The sequence below is a fragment of the Nerophis lumbriciformis genome, linkage group LG06 (genome assembly GCF_033978685.3).
Source record: "Nerophis lumbriciformis linkage group LG06, RoL_Nlum_v2.1, whole genome shotgun sequence".
Lineage (NCBI taxonomy): Eukaryota > Metazoa > Chordata > Actinopteri > Syngnathiformes > Syngnathidae > Nerophis > Nerophis lumbriciformis.
The window spans coordinates 35,545,429-35,565,636 of NC_084553.2; the positions used below are offsets into that span (position 1 = coordinate 35,545,429).

Sequence of the window (20,208 nt, forward strand, 5' to 3'; positions counted from 1 at the left end):
AATATCCATCCATACAGTGGGTCTGGGTTAGTTTTTGCCTCATCCCTCACTTAAAGCTTGAGTGAAAAATGCGTAAAGAATGAGATTCACTACCGACCCGATAAGGCCTGATAAGTCTGAAAGAGAAAGAGACGATACAGTATTATTTGCTCACAGATGCTACCTAGCAGTTGTTTGAGCACACTGCAGGTAGTCTTGGAAAGTCCCACTCCTTAATGTTTCTGTCACACGCAGGATTCTCACAGGCATGAGGCAAAAATGCAACCTTGCCCACTGTAGTCCTTAATTTGATACAGTAAGAAGAGGGTTCATATGGCCTGAAACATGAAGCGTGACCTATTGGGGGTGCCCTATCCACTTCGGTCGGCAGATGGCAGTAGAGTGGCACTTTCCATCGTTTTCAGCAGACTGCTCTGCAAAATGATTAACCATATTCCCTTCCCTACTGTACAGTATACATGGGAGAAAACAAATGACACAACTACTAAAAACAAAATGTCGCCTTATAAAACCACATATATTCACGTAGAAAACAGTACAACACAAAGCAGCTAATGTACATGTACACACATATACACACTCTTCTCACAATCACCTATTCAAAAGGAGAGCTATACATATGTTTGTTTTTAAAATGCGTAGGCTGGAAAGTTTAAGTGCCTGTGCATAGAGGCCTATGATTCATTAAAAGTTACAATGCATAAATTACAAAATGATACACCTAAAGCAGTGGTTCTTAACCTTGTTGGAGGTACCGAACCCCACCAATTTCATATGCGCATTCACCGAACCCTTTTTTAGTGAAAATTGTTTTTTTTGGGGGGTTTTTCAAATTCAAGACAAAGTTATATGTTTTTGGTAACACTTTAGTATGGGGAACATATTCTAAGTAACAAAGATTTAATTTAGAGTTATTTGGACACTAGGGGAACATATTCTACGTAACAAAGACTTAATTTTGAGTTATTTGGACACTTGGGGGACATATTCTAAGTAACAAAGACTTAATTTAGAGTTATTTGGACACTAGGGGAACATATTCTAAGTAATAAAGACTTAATTTAGAGTTATTTGGTTAGGGTTAGGGCCAGGGTTAGAGGGTTAGGGTTATAATAAGGCCATGCTGAATAAGGCATTAATAAGTACTTAATAATTACTAGTTAAGAGCCAATATGTTACTAATTTGCATGTCAATAAGCAACTAATTAATGGTGAATATGTTCCCCATACTAAAGTGTTACCATGTTTTTTTTATTGGTGCATAAAATAAACCGTGCATGAACATCACCTTGTTCAAAGAACAAAACCAACACAGTGCATAAACTCATAACAAATTACACACCTGCAAACCAGTCTGCTGTTGCCGTATCCGTAATACGCCGGTAGGGAGAAGTTTATATTTACACGATGAGTCGGGTGTGTTTTGACCTCTGCCGAATCCCTGAGGCCGACTCACCGAACCCCTAGGGTTCGATCGAACCCAGGTTAAGAACCACTGACCTAAAGTAACATCTACATTCAAATTATTTAAAATGATTTCAGACCACACCACACAGCTATGGTGTACAGTTTATAGAATTCATTCTCAAAACCTCTAATTAATGCATATGTTTAAAAGCTATACTAAAAACTACAATAATACACAGTTGCAAATGATTCTTACCTGTGATAACCCAAAAGTCTCTGGTGGCAATAGAGGTGTTCAGATTGTGGTATTCCAGTGCTGGAAAAAACAAAAATGTTAATTTAACACCCATCCATTTTCTATAGCACTTGTCCTCCCTCATTAGGGTCTCAGGTAAGCTGGAGCGGTTTCCAGCTGACTTCAGACACCAGTCAACTACACATATACACCAACAAACATTCATATGTATGTGTCATGATTTCACATGACAGTTAGTATTAGTTTATTTTATTTTGTACTATATTCTGTCCAGCGTGCCTAGTTTTCGTTCTACTTCCCTGTTTGCCTCAATTTGCCACCACTCCTCCTTTCTGTTTGTGCACTTTCCAGCTGTACGTCTTTGGTTTCTGTGTTACCTGATATTCCCTAATAATGAGGGCTTCTTACCTGCACTTGCCTGCTATCTCTGCATTCTGGGGTTCCAGACTAACACAACTGTGACACTATGGACAAGTTCACATCTCCAATTAACAGATTATGCATTTTTTAGGAATGTGGAAGAAGCCAATGTCCACAAAGAAACCCATTCTGCACACAGAAACACCCTGATTGTGTGGCCAACATGCTAAACATCATTCAACTTCTCCCACTTGAACAAAAGTACCGGTAATAAGTTTAGTTTAAGTATTTTTGATCAGCATTGCAATTGTCTTCCTATTTTAAACTTCACTGTATATTAAATCAAAACTATATATAACATTAATATCTATAGTGTATTTTTCCATATTTTGTTATGTTACAGCCTCATTCCAAAATTGAATAAATTAATTTTTGTCCTCAAAATTCTACAGACAATACCCCATAGTGAAAATGTGAAAAGGTTATTATATTTAATTACGAAAATTAAATAAACCTGAAAAACAAAAATATAACATGTATATAAGTACCGTATTTTCCGCACTATAAGGTGCACCGGATTATAAGGCGCACCTTCAATGAATGGCCTATTTGAAAACGTTGTTCATATATAAGGCGCACCGCATTATAAGGCGCATAGAATAGACGCTACAGTAGAGGCTGGGGTTACGTTATACATCCCGTAGTTGCGAGACCTGTTGTGGCTCAATATTGGTCCATATATAAGGCGCACTGTCAGCTTTTGAGAAAATTGGAGGTTTTTAGTGTGGAAAATACAGTATTTGCTGGCTTTGCTTAATACCTTGTGGATCAACCTTTTTGCAGCAATTACAGCCTCAAATCTTTTTGAATGCAATGCCACAAGCTTGGCACACCGATCTTTGGGCAGTTTTGCCTCTCCAGCTCCATCAGAATGGATGGGAAGCGTTGTTTTTTATCCAGGGTGGCTCTGTACATTGAAAGTGCATCAACAAAGTATTGAGCAAAGTCTGTGAATACTTATGTAAATATATATATATATATATATATATATATATATTTACATTTTTTTTATTTTTATTTTTTTTATTTTTTTTTAAATAAATTTGCAAAAAAATAAATAATAATAATAATCACATCGTCAATATGGGGTATTGTTTGTAGAATTTTGAGGACAAAAGTGAATTTATTACATTTTCAAATATGGCTGTAACATAACAAAATGTGGAAAAAGTGAAGCGCCGTGACTACGGATGCGCTGTATACATTACAGTACTACAGAGCTACCTCAACTTAAGGGTGCCAAAAACCGAAGAATGTTTTGAGATAAGATCTCTCTTTCGGATAATTGTTGTGCTTTAGGTTGCAAGCAAAATTTGGAGTTATGAGCATCCTCACCATTAGTTGGCGTAGCAAATGTAACAGTGAACCCCTAAGATCCGACCAAAACATCTGAGGCCTCATGTAAATAATATGAAATCATGTGTGAATCAGAAAGATTATTATTTATTTAACACGCAAACCTTGGGCTTAGTTAAGGCTGATTAGAAAAATAAGTATTAACCAAATATACTGCATAAGAAGGAACTCATAAATAATTGACAAAAAATAAATGTATATGCAATTATGTTGTGATAGAATACAGCAGTTTATTAATGAACATGTTTTTATAATAAACTGTCAATAAAATTAAAGTGCAAATAAAAATACAGCTTCATAATTTTTGCGCTTAAGAAACGTCTCTATGACTTTAGCTCCAAACTTCTTCTGTTTGTTTGATATTGTCATTACTGCCACAAGTGTTGAAAAAGTGTACTGCAACCGAGTATTGCTGCGGCCCCTATGGACCACAGCTGAGAAACAAATCTTTTTTGGCGGCCTTCTAATGTGTGGTTTAGAAACACTAGTTTAAAATATTAAAATTACAAATTAAATTAAATTATACAAAATGCATGTTATTGTAGTGGAATTTCTGACTTTTGAACTATATTTCGTGTCTGTCAAGAATGTCTGCTCGTTTCATTCTTTTCTATTCTAAACCATTGGAGGACCAGATGTAGGTAAAAGATGAATATGGAGTCGCTCTGACCATTCTACAAAATGTTTTGATTGTCTATCATGACTAAGGGATTCAAGGATGTTGCAGAACAAACAGGTCGAAAACAACAGGACCTTGACGCATGAAGGAAACAGATAAAATGGCCAAGAGACAAGGGCTATGTGTACCGGTAATTGCTTGATTCTTGTGTCCTCCGGAGAACGTTTGTCTGTCTGCACGGGCAACTCAATCCAACTTTGTACTTTTTGACTTTGGGTAAATAAACCTTTTGTACTAAACTCACTTTTGTTGCTGTTTAAGCTTCGGACAATCCACTACATTATTTTTGTAGTGTTCAAACATTTGTAATTGGCCGGTGTATATAAGTTTATTTAAGACCGAACCACATCACTCAAACCAAGTGAAAGCTAATACTATTACCCCATTGTTTATTTTCTCATAATGGACTCTTGTCTTTGTGCCTATGACAACATTTCAAACTGTGTGTGAACAAATAGGCTGTCGACCGCGAAAACAAATACAGTAAGACGACAAACCAATGATTCATCCGTATTGTATCAGTCATTCCTACAATTTACATTCTGTTTGTTGCAAAATAAATCATTGTAATCTGACTAAAAGGCGTAGAATATCTGATTTTGCGCGGTACAAATATGAGCTGGCTGCATGACAGACAAGCACAGCAGCAAGGAGAGCGTTCAGCTGCCTGAGTTCTGGTCGACGCCACTGTGTTCCTTTTTACATCTATTTCCTGCCTGATTGAGCTGCTGTGCTGCAGGCTGCTGCTGCAGTGTTTGTGGGACCGCTGCATCACTGGTCTGTGAAAGCAGACTCATATGTACACTCAGGCATGATGGTAAGGAAGCCACAGGAATGGTGGCTGGGGAAAAGGAATTCAGCATTACACAGATGCGGGGCCAAAGGTAGCACTAAAAAAAGGTGCTTGACTGTATCTTGGACTGACATTTGGATGTATGTTAAAAAAAAAGTCAATTTTGACAATGTTGGCTTTGTCAGAATGCATACAAATCATTCAGATATATTATTTTATTTGTATACGGAAAATTATTATAACTATTTATTAATAATATTTAAGCAGGCAAAACAAACAATAATGAGAAAGTGTTTTAAAAGAATGGCTGACCTCCACTAAGGCCAAGATATCCCAAAAAGATCTATCTCACTTTTTTGACTGAAAAATCATGACAATGTTTACACTACAAATTAGATTTTTTCAAAATCTTTTTTTTTTTTTCAGATGACTGTTTGCACTGCAAGTAAAAGGTGATATTTATCAGACTCCAGTACAAACGCACACAGGCCCGAATGTGGCCCAAATGTTGCCTTTATTTCACTTGCATGCGCAGTTCAATAAAGTGAAAACAAAGGAAGTTGATCAGAATCAATAATTGAATAAGGAAGTCTGTACTACTACAAAACACCTTTAAAATGTGATGATGTTTTTTACGTGAAAATAAATTAATATAATGTATGAATGAATATATACATAGTGTAATATATTTGGGAAGGTTTTAATCTTTTTATGGCTGTTAAGTAAAACAGACATGCACATCAGCATGGATCTAAATTGGGTTTATTTTTCAACTTACGCAATGTACATAACATGTAAGCAAATACGCTACAATGTACACGTTCTTCAACAATCAGTATTTCTTCAGAATCAAAGTATATATGTAGCCGAGCTAAATTTTATTCTATTTTATTTTAATTTTGGTCATTTATTCACATCATTTTTTGTGGTGAACTTCCCCAAAAGTGTTTCTCATTGTAAATAGGTTCCACTCTATTATTTTCCATTACATACCTTTTTGTTTCCCTGGGGGGTGATTTGGCGTTGCACCTTTGTGACCAGCTTCAGTGAGCACTGACGCTCGGAGCTGGTAAGTCACGTTTATGTCTCTCTCCCTTTGTTTTTTTTATAAACTTTTTGGTTGTCGCTCTTAAGTGTTTTGTGGGAATGCACTCTGTCTTGTGACTTGTTGGTGGGCATGCGGGTTGAATTCCTGAATGTTGGTTGTTGAATTGTTGAAAAAAAATTACTTTTGTATGCTAAATGATGTGTGGATTAGTTTATTGCTAGCGGCAGTTGTTGCGGGGTTTCCTGGTCTCGTAAATTTACGCACGGGTCAGGGGCTCTGCTGTGTGTCTGTGTGGACATCTTGTGTGCCGCTCTAGCATTAATATGAGTGTGTATTATTTCCTTCTTTATTCTTTAGTGGAGAGGGATCCTTTTTGCTGTGGACTGTGTGTGACGCCCCGTTGTTTTTGTTTCTATTCAAAAAAAGGTATGTCTCTTATGAGTTTTTTTGGCATTGTTTATTGTATAAAAATATAAAAAGAGTTGATGTAGGTGGGAAAGATGAGGTGTATTGCTGCACATATTAAGGATACTTTAAAAAAAAAAAAAATATTGTTATTTGCTGAAGTATATATTGTATATACTGTGTTTTATTTAATTAATTTACTTGAGATTTATGCTTTATTTACCTTTTCATTATTATTATTATTATTATTTTATTTATTATTATTATTATTATTCCACATTAGAAAAACATAATTGAATTGAGTGAGCACTGACGCTCGGAGCTGTGGAGAGAGATCCTTTTTGCTGTGGACTGTGTGTGACGCCCCGTTGTTTTTGTTTCTATTCAAAAAAAGGTGAATAAATCCTCCACGTTTCAACTCCTGTGTGTGCGCCTCACTACAAGATACACAACGCAGAACAGTAACTGTTACATATATATATATATATATATATATATATATATATATATATATATATAGATACATTTATTAGGGTTGTGTTTGGTTGTCTTTTGTTACTTTTTGATACTTTTCTAAACAAAGGGGACCACAAAAAATTGCATTATTGGCTATATTTTAACAAAAAATCTTAGGGTACATTAAACATATGTTTCTTATTGCAATTTTGGCCTTAAATAAAATAGTGAACATACAAGACAACTTGTCTTTTAGTAGTAAGTAAACAAACAAAGGCTCCTAATTTTTCTGCTGTTGTATGCATTAACATATTGTGTCATTTCAAATTCTATTTTGTCAAAATTATGAGGGACAAGCTGTAAAAATGCATGTTTAATCCACTCTTTCATTTATTGTTAATATCTGTTTATTTTCTTTTTCAACATTTTCTATCTACACTCCTGTTAAAATGCAATAATCACTTATTCTTCTGTTGTCTGATACTTTACATTAGTTTTGGATGATACCACAAATTTAGGTATCGATCCGATACCAAGTAGTTACAGGATCATACATTGGTCATATTCAAAGTCTTCATGTGTCCAGGGACATATTTCCTGAGTTTATAAACACAACATGAATTTTTAAAAAAGGAAAGAAGATTTTGTGACGATAAAACATATCGATGTAATCATTGTAGTATCGACTAAATACGCTCCTGTATTTGATATCATTACAGTGGATGTCAGGTGTAGATCCACCCATGGCATTTGTTTACATTCTGGAATGGCCTCAGTTAGCCGTGACGCTGGTGAGCTACGGTGTGTAGTGAAGCATATTTAGCTATTCCTCGTCCTGCAAGGATGATACTTGTAAGAAACTTACTTTATTTGTCGCCACGGAGGCGAGGATTAGTGATTTAGCAGTAGCTAAAACACTGCAGACTGTGCATGGATTTTAGCTGCTAGCTAGCTAGCTATGTTTTAAAGCACCTCTTCCTGAGAGCGTTTCAGTGTTATAGCTTCACCTATATCATTAGTTTTTAAGCCAAAATGCGTACATTCTCCTTTTTCTGTCTAAACACCTTGTCTGCTTGTAAGTACTACGTGATTGTGCGCTGCCGAACATGCTCCTCTGCTCGTAAAACCTGCAATGTCATGACGTGACGACGCGCTGTCATGCTCGTTAAAAAAAAAAAAAAATATATATATATATATATACATATATATATATATATATATATATATATATATATATATATATATATATATATGGGGAACCGGTACTTTTCACACAGAGTTTAGTAGCGTTTTTGATTCATTAGTACCGTGATACTATACTAGCACCGGTATACCGTACAACCTTAATACATATACAGTATATACATATAAACACATATACTGTATATACATATATATATGTATATATATATATATATGTATATACAGTATATGTGTTTATATGCATATAAACATGCATACATATATATATATATATATATATATATATATATATATATATATATATATATATATGTACATATATATATGCCTCCTCTCTGAGCTGCCACCTTACCGTGGTAGAGGAGTTTGCGTGTCCCAATGATCCTAGGAGCTATGTTGTCCGGGGGTTTCTATGCCCCCTGGTAGGGTCTCCCAAGGCAAACTGGTCCTAGGTGAGGGATCAGACAAAGAGCAGCTCGAAGACCTCGATGAAGAACACAAACCAAGGACCCAGATTTCCCTCGCCCGGACGCGGGTCACCGGGGCCCCCCTCTGGAGCCAGGCCCGGAGGTGGGGCACGATGGCGAGCGCCTGGTGGCCGGGCCTGTCCCCATGGGGCCCGGCCGGGCACAGCCCGAAGAGGCAACGTGGGTCCCCCCTCCAATGGGCTCACCACCCATAGCAGGGGCCATAGAGGTCGGGTGCAGTGTGAGCTTGGCGGCAGCCGAGGGCAGGGCACTTGGCGGTCCGATCCTCGGCTACATAAGCTGGCTCTTGGGACGTGGAACGTCACTTCGCTGGGGGGGAAGGAGCCTGAACTAGTGCGTGAGGTGGAGAAGTTCCGGCTAGATATAGTCGGACTCACTTCGACGCACAGCAAGGGCTCTGGAACCACTTCTCTTGAGAGGGGCTGGACTCTCTTCCACTCTGGCGTTGCCGGCAGTGAGAGGCGACGGGCTGGGGTGGCAATTCTTGTTGCCCCTCGGCTCAAAGCCTGCACGTTGGAGTTCAACCCGGTGGACGAGAGGGTAGCTTCCCTCCGCCTTCGGGTGGGGGGACGGGTCCTGACTGTTGTTTGCGTTTACGCGCCAAACGGCAGCTCAGAGTACCCACCCTTTTTGGATTCACTCGAGGGAGTACTGGAGAGTGCTCCCCCGGGTGATTCCCTCGTTCTACTGGGGGCCTTCAACGCTCATGTTGGCAGCGACAGTGAAACCTGGAGAGGTGTGATTGGGAAGAATGGCCGCCCGGATCTGAACCCGAGTGGTGTTCTGTTATTGGACTTTTGTGCTCGTCACAGATTGTCGATAACAAACACCATGTTCAAACATAAGGGTGTCCATATGTGCACTTGGCACCAGGACACCCTAGGCCGCAGTTCCATGATCGACTTTGTAGTTGTGTCATCGGATTTGCGGCCTCATGTTTTGGACACTCGGGGGAAGAGAGGGGCGGAGCTTTCTACCGATCACCACCTGGTGGTGAGTTGGCTGCGATGGTGGGGGAGGATGCCGGACAGACCTGGCAGGCCCAAACGCATTGTGAGGGTTTGCTGGGAACGCCTGGCAGAGTCTCCTGTCAGAGAGAGTTTCAATTCCCACCTCCGGAAGAACTTTGAACATGTCATGAGGGAGGTGCTGGACATTGAGTCCGAGTGGACAATGTTCCGTACCTCTATTCTCGAGGCGGCCGATTGGAGCTGTGGCCGCAAGGTAGTTGGTGCCTGTCGTGGCGGTAATCCTAGAACCCGTTGGTGGACGCCGGCGGTGAGGGATGCCGTCAGGCTGAAGAAGGAGTCCTATCGGGTTCTTTTGGCTCATGGGACTCCTGAGGCAGCAGACAGGTACCGACAGGCCAAGCGGTGTGCGGCTTCAGCGGTCGCGGAGGCAAAAACTCGGACATGGGAGGAGTTCGGGGAGGCCATGGAAAAAGACTTCCGGACGGCTTCGAAGCAATTCTGGACCACCATCCGCCGCCTCAGGAAGGGGAAGCAGTGCAGTGTCAACACCGTGTATGGTGGGGATGGTGCTCTGCTGACCTCGACTGCGGATGTTGTGGATCGGTGGAGAGAATACTTCGAAGACCTCCTCAATCCTACCAGCACGTCTTCCTATGAGGAAGCAGGGCCTGGGGAATCTGTGGTGGGCTCTCCTATTTCTGGGGCTGAGGTTGCCGAGGTAGTTAAAAAGCTCCTCGGTGGCAAGGCCCCGGGGGTGGATGAGATCCGTCCGGAGTTCCTTAAGGCTCTGGATGTTGTGGGGATGTCTTGGTTGACAAGACTCTGCAACATCGTGTGGACATCGGGGACGGTACCTCTGGATTGGCAGACCGGGGTGGTGGTTCCTCTCTTTAAGAAGGGGAACCGGAGGGTGTGTTCCAACTATCGTGGGATCACACTCCTTAGCCTTCCCGGTAAGGTCTATTCAGGTGTACTGGAGAGGAGGCTACGCCGGATAGTCGAACCTCGGATTCAGGAGGAACAGTGTGGTTTTCGACCTGGTCGTGGAACTGTGGACCAGCTCTATACTCTCGGCAGGGTCCTTGAGGGTGCATGGGAGTTTGCCCAACCAGTCTAGATGTGCTTTGTGGACTTGGAGAAGGCAGTCCTGTGGGGAGTGCTCAGAGAGTATGGGGTAACGGACTGTCTTATTGTGGCAGTTCGCTCCCTGTATAATCAGTGTCAGAGCTTGGTCCGCATTGCCGGCAGTAAGTCGGACACGTTTCCAGTGAGGGTTGGACTCCGCCAAGGCTGCCCTTTGTCACCGATTCTGTTCATAACCTTTATGGACAGAATTTCTAGGCGCAGTCAGGGCGTTGAGGAGATCTGGTTTGGTGGCTGCAGGATTAGGTCACTGCTATTTGCAGATGATGTGGTCCTGATGGCTTCCTCCGGCCAAGATCTTCAGCTCTCGCTGGATCGGTTCGCAGCCGAGTGTGAAGCGACTGGGATGGGAATCAGCACCTCCAAGTCCGAGTCCATGGTTCTCTCCCGGAAAAGGGTGGAGTGCCATCTCTGGGTTGGGGAGGAGATCTTGCCCCAAGTGGAGGAGTTCAAGTACCTCGGAGTCTTGTTCACGAGTGGGGGAAGAGTGGATCGTGAGATCGACAGGCGGATCAGTGCGGCGTCTTCAGTAATGCGGACGCTGTATCGATCCGTTGTGGTGAAGAAGGAGCTGAGCCGGAAGGCAAAGCTCTCGATTTACCGGTCGATCTACGTTCCCATCCTCACCTATGGTCATGAGCTTTGGGTCAAGACCGAAAGGACAAGATCACGGGTACAAGCGGCCGAAATGAGTTTCCTCCGCCGAGTGGCGGGGCTCTCCCTTAGAGAAGGGTGAGAAGCTCTGTCATTCGGGGGGAGCTCAAAGTAAAGCCGCTGCTCCTCCACATCGAGAGGAGCCAGATGAGGTGGTTCGGGCATCTGGTCAGGATGCCACCCGAACGCCTCCCTAGGAAGGTGTTTCGGGCACCTCCGACCGGTAGGAGGCCACGGGGAAGACCCAGGACACGCTGGGAAGACTTTCTCTCCCGGCTGGCCTGGGAACGCCTCGGGATCCCCCGGGAGGAGCTGGACGAAGTGGCTGGGGAGAGGGAAGTCTGGGCTTCCCTGCTTAAGCTGCTGCCCCCGTGACCCGACCTCGGATAAGCGGAAGAAGATGGATGGATGGATGGATATATATATACATATATACATATATACATATATATATATATATATATATATATATATATATATATATATATATATATATATATATATATATATATATATATATAAACATGTATACACATATATATATATATATACATATATATATATATCTGCATATATATATATATATATCTGCATATATATATATATATATATATATATATATATATATATATATATATATATATATATATATATATATGTACTCAGTTATTTCTAACCATTATTAGTCATGTCAATGGGATGCTACAAACAGGAGCTTTGAAGTTTCAATTTAAGCCTGCAACATTTCTATCCATAACTCCGTATTGTAAAAAATTATGTAAAAAAAATATCACATGAATGCTGAGGTGGAAGATTGATTTTATTTGGACTCAAAATAGGTATCTAGCTAGCAACCTCTCTTGTGTTCCACTTGAGAGAAAAAGTGAGGAGCAGCGTGGGAACCGTCCAGCCCACGTAGAGCATCAGAAAGTCAGTGTGGTGCACTTGGTGTTACAAACAGGCACTGCAGGGCGGTATATCCACACTGTCAGAACCAAGTGCAAAGGTGGTGCACCCCCCGCTGTTAATTATTTTCCGGCACAAATTGACCTCGAGGAGAGGAGGGAGTCACACCTCCTACAAACATCAGTGACATCACTGGAGGACAAGGTGAAAAACAAACATCCCCTTATTTTGCAGTCTGGTCTCGTCACGTTTATTATTTATTCTGTTCTTGAACTTTTTAGCTTTCTCGTTTTCTTTGCTTAGTGTCAACTTAACATAACTACATTATGAAGTGAACTTCATAATGTAATTTAATTAAGAGCTTAATGTAATGCTCATTATCATGTTTATGCTTGGTGTAAACAAACTGGCAATATGCCTATAGCTGTGTCACAGTGTTGCTGGGAGCATCTGCCAAGTGGAATTTTGAATCCCATTATGCATAGAATACGACGTGTCCCATTCAAAAAGCTCCTCTAAACCTACTTGATCGATCCAAATGGTTACCGCTGCATTCAATACCACTGACAAATATGGGAAATTACACTTACAGCTTGTGAGGTCTCACTCACAAGTGTTGCAGTTGGATGTAAGCATAAAACATGGCTGTTTGTCAACAAACCTCCTCTTTTTATCACATTTTACCAAATGATATGAAATTATACTTTGTTGTATGAACCTTGTCTCAGTTCACAAAGATTCATCCCCCCATTGTGTGCCTGCAGCATAGCCATTGTGTGTGTATTTTGCAATTTCTCTACTTTGCTAGCTCAATATGAGTCCAAAGAACGCATTGGGCGGCAACGGTTAGAAAACATTCAGGAAGTATCCACAGTGTTGTCACACTGCCTTTCTCCTACCCAGTCCCTTGCGTTGGATGCAAAGAAGATTAACCAACAAGATGAAGTGGATTTTATTTTCATTCCTAATCATTGTAGTAACCTAGGTGTTACAGTTAAGGAGTTCTGTGATTTTAAACTATGAGTGCACCACAGGGCTAGTGACAGTGAGTGTGCGTGTAGGCAGGACGGATACAAATGAGGACAGTTCAGTTAGTGGTTGATGTTTTGCCTTTGTTCTGCAGTAAAAAGTTCACACATCACCCCCTTGTTTGTTAGATATATGGGACTGTGTAGTGCTCAATAGAGATATTATCGGCTGATAAATGCGTTAAAATGTAATATCGGAAATTATCGGTATCGTTTTTTTATTATCGGTATCGTTTTTTTAATTAAATCAACATAAAAAACACAAGATACACTTACAATTAGTGCACCAACCCAAAAAACCTCCCTCCCCCATTTACACTCATTCACACAAAAGGGTTGTTTCTTTCTGTTATTAATATTCTGGTTCCTACATTATATATCAATATATATCAACACAGTCTGCAAGGGATACAGTCCGTAAGCACACATGATTGTGCGTGCTGCTGGTCCACTAATAGTACTAACATTTAACAGTTAATTTCACTAATTTTCAGTAATTACTAGTTTCTATGTAACTGTATTTACATTGTTTTACTTTCTTTTTTATTCAAGAAAATGTTTTTAATTTATTTATCTTATTTTATAAAAAATTTTAAAAAGTACCTTATCTTCACCATACCTGGTTGTCCAAATTAGGCATAATAATGTGTTAATTCCACGACTGCATATATCGGTTGATATCAGTATCAGTTGATATCGGTATCGGTAATTAAAGAGTTGGACAATATCGGAATATCGGATATCGGCAAAAAGCCATTATCGGACATCCCTAGTGCTCAATATTGTGTTTAAAGTGTACAAACCTTTACTAAAATACAGACTTTTGTTCAGGTGGGATCTGATTATTCATATTTACACAATTATGGAAACATTTGCTTTGTTATATGAACATCTCTACCCTGTTGAAATACCAATTAAGTGTGTAAATTGAGGTTCCACTGTAATTATAGCGCATTGCAGTAGGTGCTGTCAGGGTGCTACTTTTTGTCAAGACTGGCCCACTGCGATCCCAGATGTTAGCTTGTTAGTTTCAATAGATTCGATATGGAAGCGCTAAAAACTACAACATGGCTGACGGGGTGAAGACGCAGTTAAAGCGAAGTTGGCCTGGAGGAGGACTTTGGCACCTTAATGAGACCGCCCACAAAACAGCACATTTTAAAAAGAGAAGGTCAGAAAGCGGCTTAAAGATGGTCTGTAAAACAAAATCTATGCAAAATTATAATCAAAGCACCACAATGACATGTTATGTAGACTACAATGAAGTGTTTTAGATGTAGAAAAGAATCATAATATGACCCCACCAAGGGTCAGAATGCATGCCAAGTACGATAAATGCGTAAATGTTGCCTTTATAAAATCATTGATACATACACACAAGTGTTTGTCTTGTGTTGTGTCTGCAACAATTTGTCTCTGGGTCGACCCGAGAGGGTTACCGTAGTTATCAAGGTAAGACGCAGCATCATGTTTTTTCCAAAAACGCTGACTTTGATCGTTCAACCCAAAAAACTCCCGATGGCCAGTCCACCCCTGGGTGCCACAATTGTTAGAATTGGTATGTGACATAAGATGACTGCTTTTCATTGAAAACTAGGTGCATAACCTAGTACTCTGACTTTGAGTTGCACATTTCCTCCTGTGATTTCAAACTATGAGTGCACCACAGGGCTAGTGACAGTGAGTGTGCGTGTCGGCAGGACGGCTGAAATGAGGACGGTTCAGTTAGTTGTTGTTGTTTTGCCTATGTTCTGCAGTAAAAAGTTCACCCATCACCCCCTTGTTTGTTAGATATACAGGACTGTATAGTGTCCAATATTATGTTTAAAGTATACAAACTTCTACTAAAATACAGACTTTTGTTGAGGTGGGATCTGATTATTTACACTTACATTGTTTCTTATGGAGAAAATTGCTTTGTTATATAAACGTCTCTACCCTGTTGAACTACCAATTAAGTGTGTAAATTGAGGTTTCTTTATAGTGCATTGCAGTAGTTGCTGTCAGGGTGCCACTTTTTGTCAAGACTGACCCACTGTGATCCCAGATTTTAGCGTGTTAGTTTCAGTAGATTCGATATGGAAGCGCTGAAAACTACAACATGGCTGACGGGGTGGAGAAGCAGTTAAAGCAAATTTGGCATGGAGGAGGACTTCGGCACATTAATAAGACCGCCCACAAAACGCCGCATTTTAAAGAGACGGTCAGAAAGCGGCTTAAAGGTGGTCTGTAAAACTGTAAAAATATATGCAAAATTATAACCAAAGCACCACAATTATATTTACGCATTTTTCGTACTTGGCAAATATGTAGACTGCAATGAAGTGTTTTAGATGTAGAAAAAAATCCTAATATGATCCCATCAAGGGGCAGAATTAGGGATGATACTCGAAACCGGTTTTCCCAGTTGTTCGATAAGAAAAGAACCGAGTCCTCGGACTCGAATCCCTTTTTGAGAACCGGCACCCGTTATCGAGACCACTATAGTAAAGAAAAAGAGTTGGTTCTTTATTCTAATTGAGAACAGATCCCATCCCGACCAGAAATGCCCCGTGAGACATCACAAGAAATGACGTCACATAGCTTAGTCATTAGGCGCAGATAGCAAAAGCAGGAAAAACAATGGACTGGAAAAAGCGCTCCAAGGTGTAATAAAGTTAAAAAAAAAAATTTATAATCCAATAAATAACTTTACTGAGAGATTTGAGCAGGGTACAAACACATGACGAACACTTTTACGACCAAACGGAAACATAGCAACCAGGCTAGCAACGCACCTCCTTTACGGCAGCTGTCGCAACGTTCTTAAAGCAACCGCAGCACATACATATATATACAACATATATGACATGATCTCCCTTTTTTAACTTTTGTTTTTCTTTACTTATAAACAAAACAAAATCACACTGCATATGTGTTGTCTGTGTAATTATAAATAATGCAGACGAGGCGTGTTGGCTGAGTTCTTGACGTTTACTTTCACAGCGTGCTCATAACCTCATTCTTAGCTGCCAGGTGGTGACATGCAACAACACTTTTTGGGGCTACCGCGCGCGCATGCTCGTCACTCCCGTTGCATGCTGGGTAGTGTAATTGTTATATTCCCTAGCTCAGAACATCACATCGTTCCCCCTATAAAGAAATAATGTTAACTCAAAAAAGTGTATTTCTTTTTTTAGCTTTAACTTTTCATTTTTTTGCATTGTAACCACATTTGCAAACAACTTTTCTCTTCATAGAATATTCTTTCAATAAAGAAATAAAGTGCAAAAATGTCAAAGCATCATAACAAACAGTTATGTCAAATAGCAGCAGAAGTGCACTTTTTGGAGAGCTGTATTATTTTCAGTTTTGTGCCCAAGGGACTGATTTTATTTAACACTATATTATTATTTCTACACCTATAGTGATCACAGAGACAGGTTGTTTTTGTGTTACTGTATATATTTGTTTTTCTGAAAAATCCCACTTAATATACTTTGGGTAACAACAGTCAATATTTATTTATTTTATTTTATTTTTTTTAGGGGGGGTAACAGTCAATATTTATGTATTTATTAGATTTTATTTTTTTAAATATAATAAAAGTGAGCATTTGTTAAACCAAATATTGTGTGTTTTTTTCCATATACAGCAACCTATCTGGACTCCATAAGAGAACCGATAAGGAATCGGTTCGATAAGAGGATTCAATAATAGGCTCAAACTCGATCATTTCTTATCAAACATCATCCCTAGTCAGAATGCGTGCCAAGTACGAAAAATGCGTAAATGTTGGCAGGTATAAAATCATTGATACATACACACAAGTGTTTCTCTTGTGTTGTGTCTGCAAGGGTATGTCCCCGGGTCGACCCAGAATGGTTACCATAGTTATCAAGGTAAGACGCAGCATCAGTTATTTTTCCAAAAACGCTGTCGTTGATCGTCCCACCCAAAAAATTCCCCTGGGTGCCACAATTGTTATAATTGGTATGTGACATAAGATGACTGCTTCTCATTGAAAAGTAGGTGCATCACCTAGTACTCTGACTTTGAGTTGCACATTTCCTTTTTTTACTTCAAGGTTTTTGAGAAATGCAGCACAAGTTGCCCACAATAATCCATTACAAGCACCATCACAGTGCGCTAAAGCTAACTGACGGGTGCAAAGCCAACAATCTCTATTTGAATGTCGACAAAACCAGTGAGATGGTTGTGTAGAATGCACAATAATTATTTTCTATCATGGAACGAACAGTGAATTCCCTTTCTGCCTTCAAAAATTTAAAGTAAAAGTGGCCTTGAATTAAACCTTGGAATCCTACATTTGACTCAGAGCAGTTGTAACTGCATTCTGGATGAGAACAGACGGCACATTGGGTCTCTATGGGAATGCTGTTTAGGCTCCTGCTGATTCCTTGTCATCCTTACTGTTTTCTCTTTTAAGCACTAACTAATGCATATACTGTGCACTGGCCTTGCAAATGAGGCAGAGATGAAACATTGCACAGTTTTAATTTGTGTTTTCACAACCGTAGCGTTGCAAGGTCGTAAAAAAGATTGCGTAAGATGTGCAGTAATGTGATGAATCAGTGTACAGTATGAACAACAACAACAAAACGAATGGCCAGCTTGTTTACATACTGTTGAATTACATGTCAAGCGGCTTTATTTAAGGGGTCAGATTGAGACTTACGCTCAGCAACGATAAGTGGCGGGTAGAAGAGGAAGTAGCCCACCAGCTCAGCGGAGAGCTGACCAAGGAGGTTTGATGCAGTGGTGCCATTTAGAAAGACAGTCCCGTTCTTCACGCTGTAAACCAGCGACACAGCAGGAGAGCCTGCAGCTTGGGAGACACTCAGCATCTGGACCCAGCATGAAAAAAAAGACAAAAATACACTGAGGGTTAATACTTAAAGAATTGAAACATATGTGATTAATGGAATGAATGCAGGATTCCCTGCTTGGATTACGTCAATTGATACTTTTCTTTCAAGATAAAAGTAAAACCTTAGGTTGGTTTCCTCACCTGGACAGACAATTTGCTGTTGTCATTGAGCGCTTTGGCCTGCGCTTCCGAAAAAACCTTCTCCAGCCTCTGCTCCATCATTTGGGAAAACTGACAGGATCTTGGATCATCTGTAGCTCCCACAAACTGCAGAACTGAGATGAGAAAGAAGAGAAAGGCTCAAAAACTATTAAATTTGCCTGTGCAGTGAGATATAAAATAATTATTGCTTTTGGATGGATAAGAAAACAAGATACAGAAGACAGGATATGTTTCTAGATACTCAATATAGCAATGCCTATTACCATTACACTGTATATAGCAGTGTTTTTCAACCTTTTTTGAGCCAAGGCGCATTTTTTTCTTTGAAAAAATCCGGAGGCACACCACCAGCAGAAATCATTAAAAAATGAAACACAGCAGACAATTAAAAGTCGTCGCAATTGTTGGATATGAATTAAAACGAAAACCAAGCATGCATCACTATAACTCTTGTCTCAAAGTAGGTCTACTGTCATGACCTGTCACATCACACAGTGACTTATTTGGAGGTTTTTTTGGTGTTTTCACGTGCGTAGTGTTTTAGTTCTTGTCTTGCGCTCATATTTTGGTGGCTTTTCCTGTTTTGTTGGTATTTTCCTCTTGCAGTTTCATGTCTTCCTTTGAGCGCTATTCTCTGCACCTGCTTTATTTTAGCAATCAAGAATATTTCAGTTGTTTTTATCCTTCTTTGTGGGGACATTGTTGATTGTCATATCATGTACGGATGTACTTTGTGTACACCGTCTCTGCTCCACAAGCTGTAAGTCTTTGCTGTCGTCCAGCATTCTGTTTTTGTTTACTTTGTAGCCAGTTCAGTTTTAGTTTCGTTCTGCATAGCCTCATAAGTTTCAATGCCTTTTCTTAGGGGCACTCACCTTTTGTTTATTTTTGGTTTAAGCATTAGATACCTTTTTTACCTGTACGCTGCCTCCCTCTGTCGCCTGTATATTGTGATCATGACAAACCATCGTCGTCTCACACGACGTGTTCCCGACATCTACAAAGCAATTAACTACCGGCTGCCACCTAATGATTTGGAAGAGAATAACATGGTTACTCTGCCGAGCTATAGACAGCACAGACACTCAACAACAACAAGTCCAGCCACGCTTAACTCTACATCAACGGCACAGCGTTGGAGATAGTAAGCAGCACCAGGTTCCTGGGGATGCAGATAACTGACAATATAACCTGATCCCTACACACCGGAGCTCTTGTAAAAAGAGCTCAGCAGCGCATGCACTTTTTGTGTCGGATGAAAAGAGCACAGCTCCCTCCCCCATTCTCAGCACATTCTACAGAGGCACTATAGAGAGCCTGCTGACTAACAGCATCTCTGTCTGGACTGGAGCCTGCAATGCCTCAGACTGGAAGTCTCTCCAGAGAGTGGTGAGGACGGCGGAAAAGATCATCAGGACTCCTCTTCCTCCTATCCAGGAGATCGCAAAAAGCCGCTGCCTGACCATGGCTCAGAAAATCTGCAAAGACTCCTCCCACCCCCACCAATGACTGTTTTCACTGCTGGACTCTAGAAAGAGGTTCCGCAGCCTCCAAAGCAGAACCTCCAGGTTCTGTAACAGCTTCTTCCCTCAAGCCGTATGACTCTTGAACGCATCATAATTAAATTATCCCCTCAACTCCCCTGGAAATGGATTAACTCGCTGGAATAAAAAAGTCAATATAACATACATCCATAAACGTGGACGCAAGTGAAAAAGTGCAATATATTTATCTGTACAGTAATCTATTTATTTATTTATATATATTATATATATTTATTTATTTTATATATATATTTATATATTATTTATATATATTTATTTATTTATATATGCACCTTATTGCTTTTTTATCCTGCACTACCATGAGCTTATGTAACGAAATTTCGTTCTTATCTGTGCTGTAAAGTTCAAATTTGAATGACAATAAAAAGGAAGTCTAAGTCTAAGTCTAAGTCTATTAT

At 40.1% G+C, this 20,208-nt stretch overlaps 1 protein-coding gene across 4 annotated transcripts in view; it reads right to left on the reverse strand.

Moving 5' to 3' along the window:
- The window catches only part of kiaa1549lb (KIAA1549-like b), a 211,496-nt gene that overhangs the window by 46,969 nt on the left and 144,319 nt on the right, over positions 1-20,208 (reverse strand). For all 4 annotated transcript variants that reach the window (XM_061964212.2, XM_061964214.2, XM_061964213.2 and 1 more), the window contains exons 6-8: positions 18,225-18,358; positions 17,892-18,060; positions 1,664-1,723 (exon numbers count right to left, since the gene is read on the reverse strand). In XM_061964212.2, the coding sequence (XP_061820196.2) occupies positions 1,664-1,723; positions 17,892-18,060; positions 18,225-18,358 (363 nt within the window). The remainder of the gene's footprint in view (positions 1-1,663; positions 1,724-17,891; positions 18,061-18,224; positions 18,359-20,208) is intronic.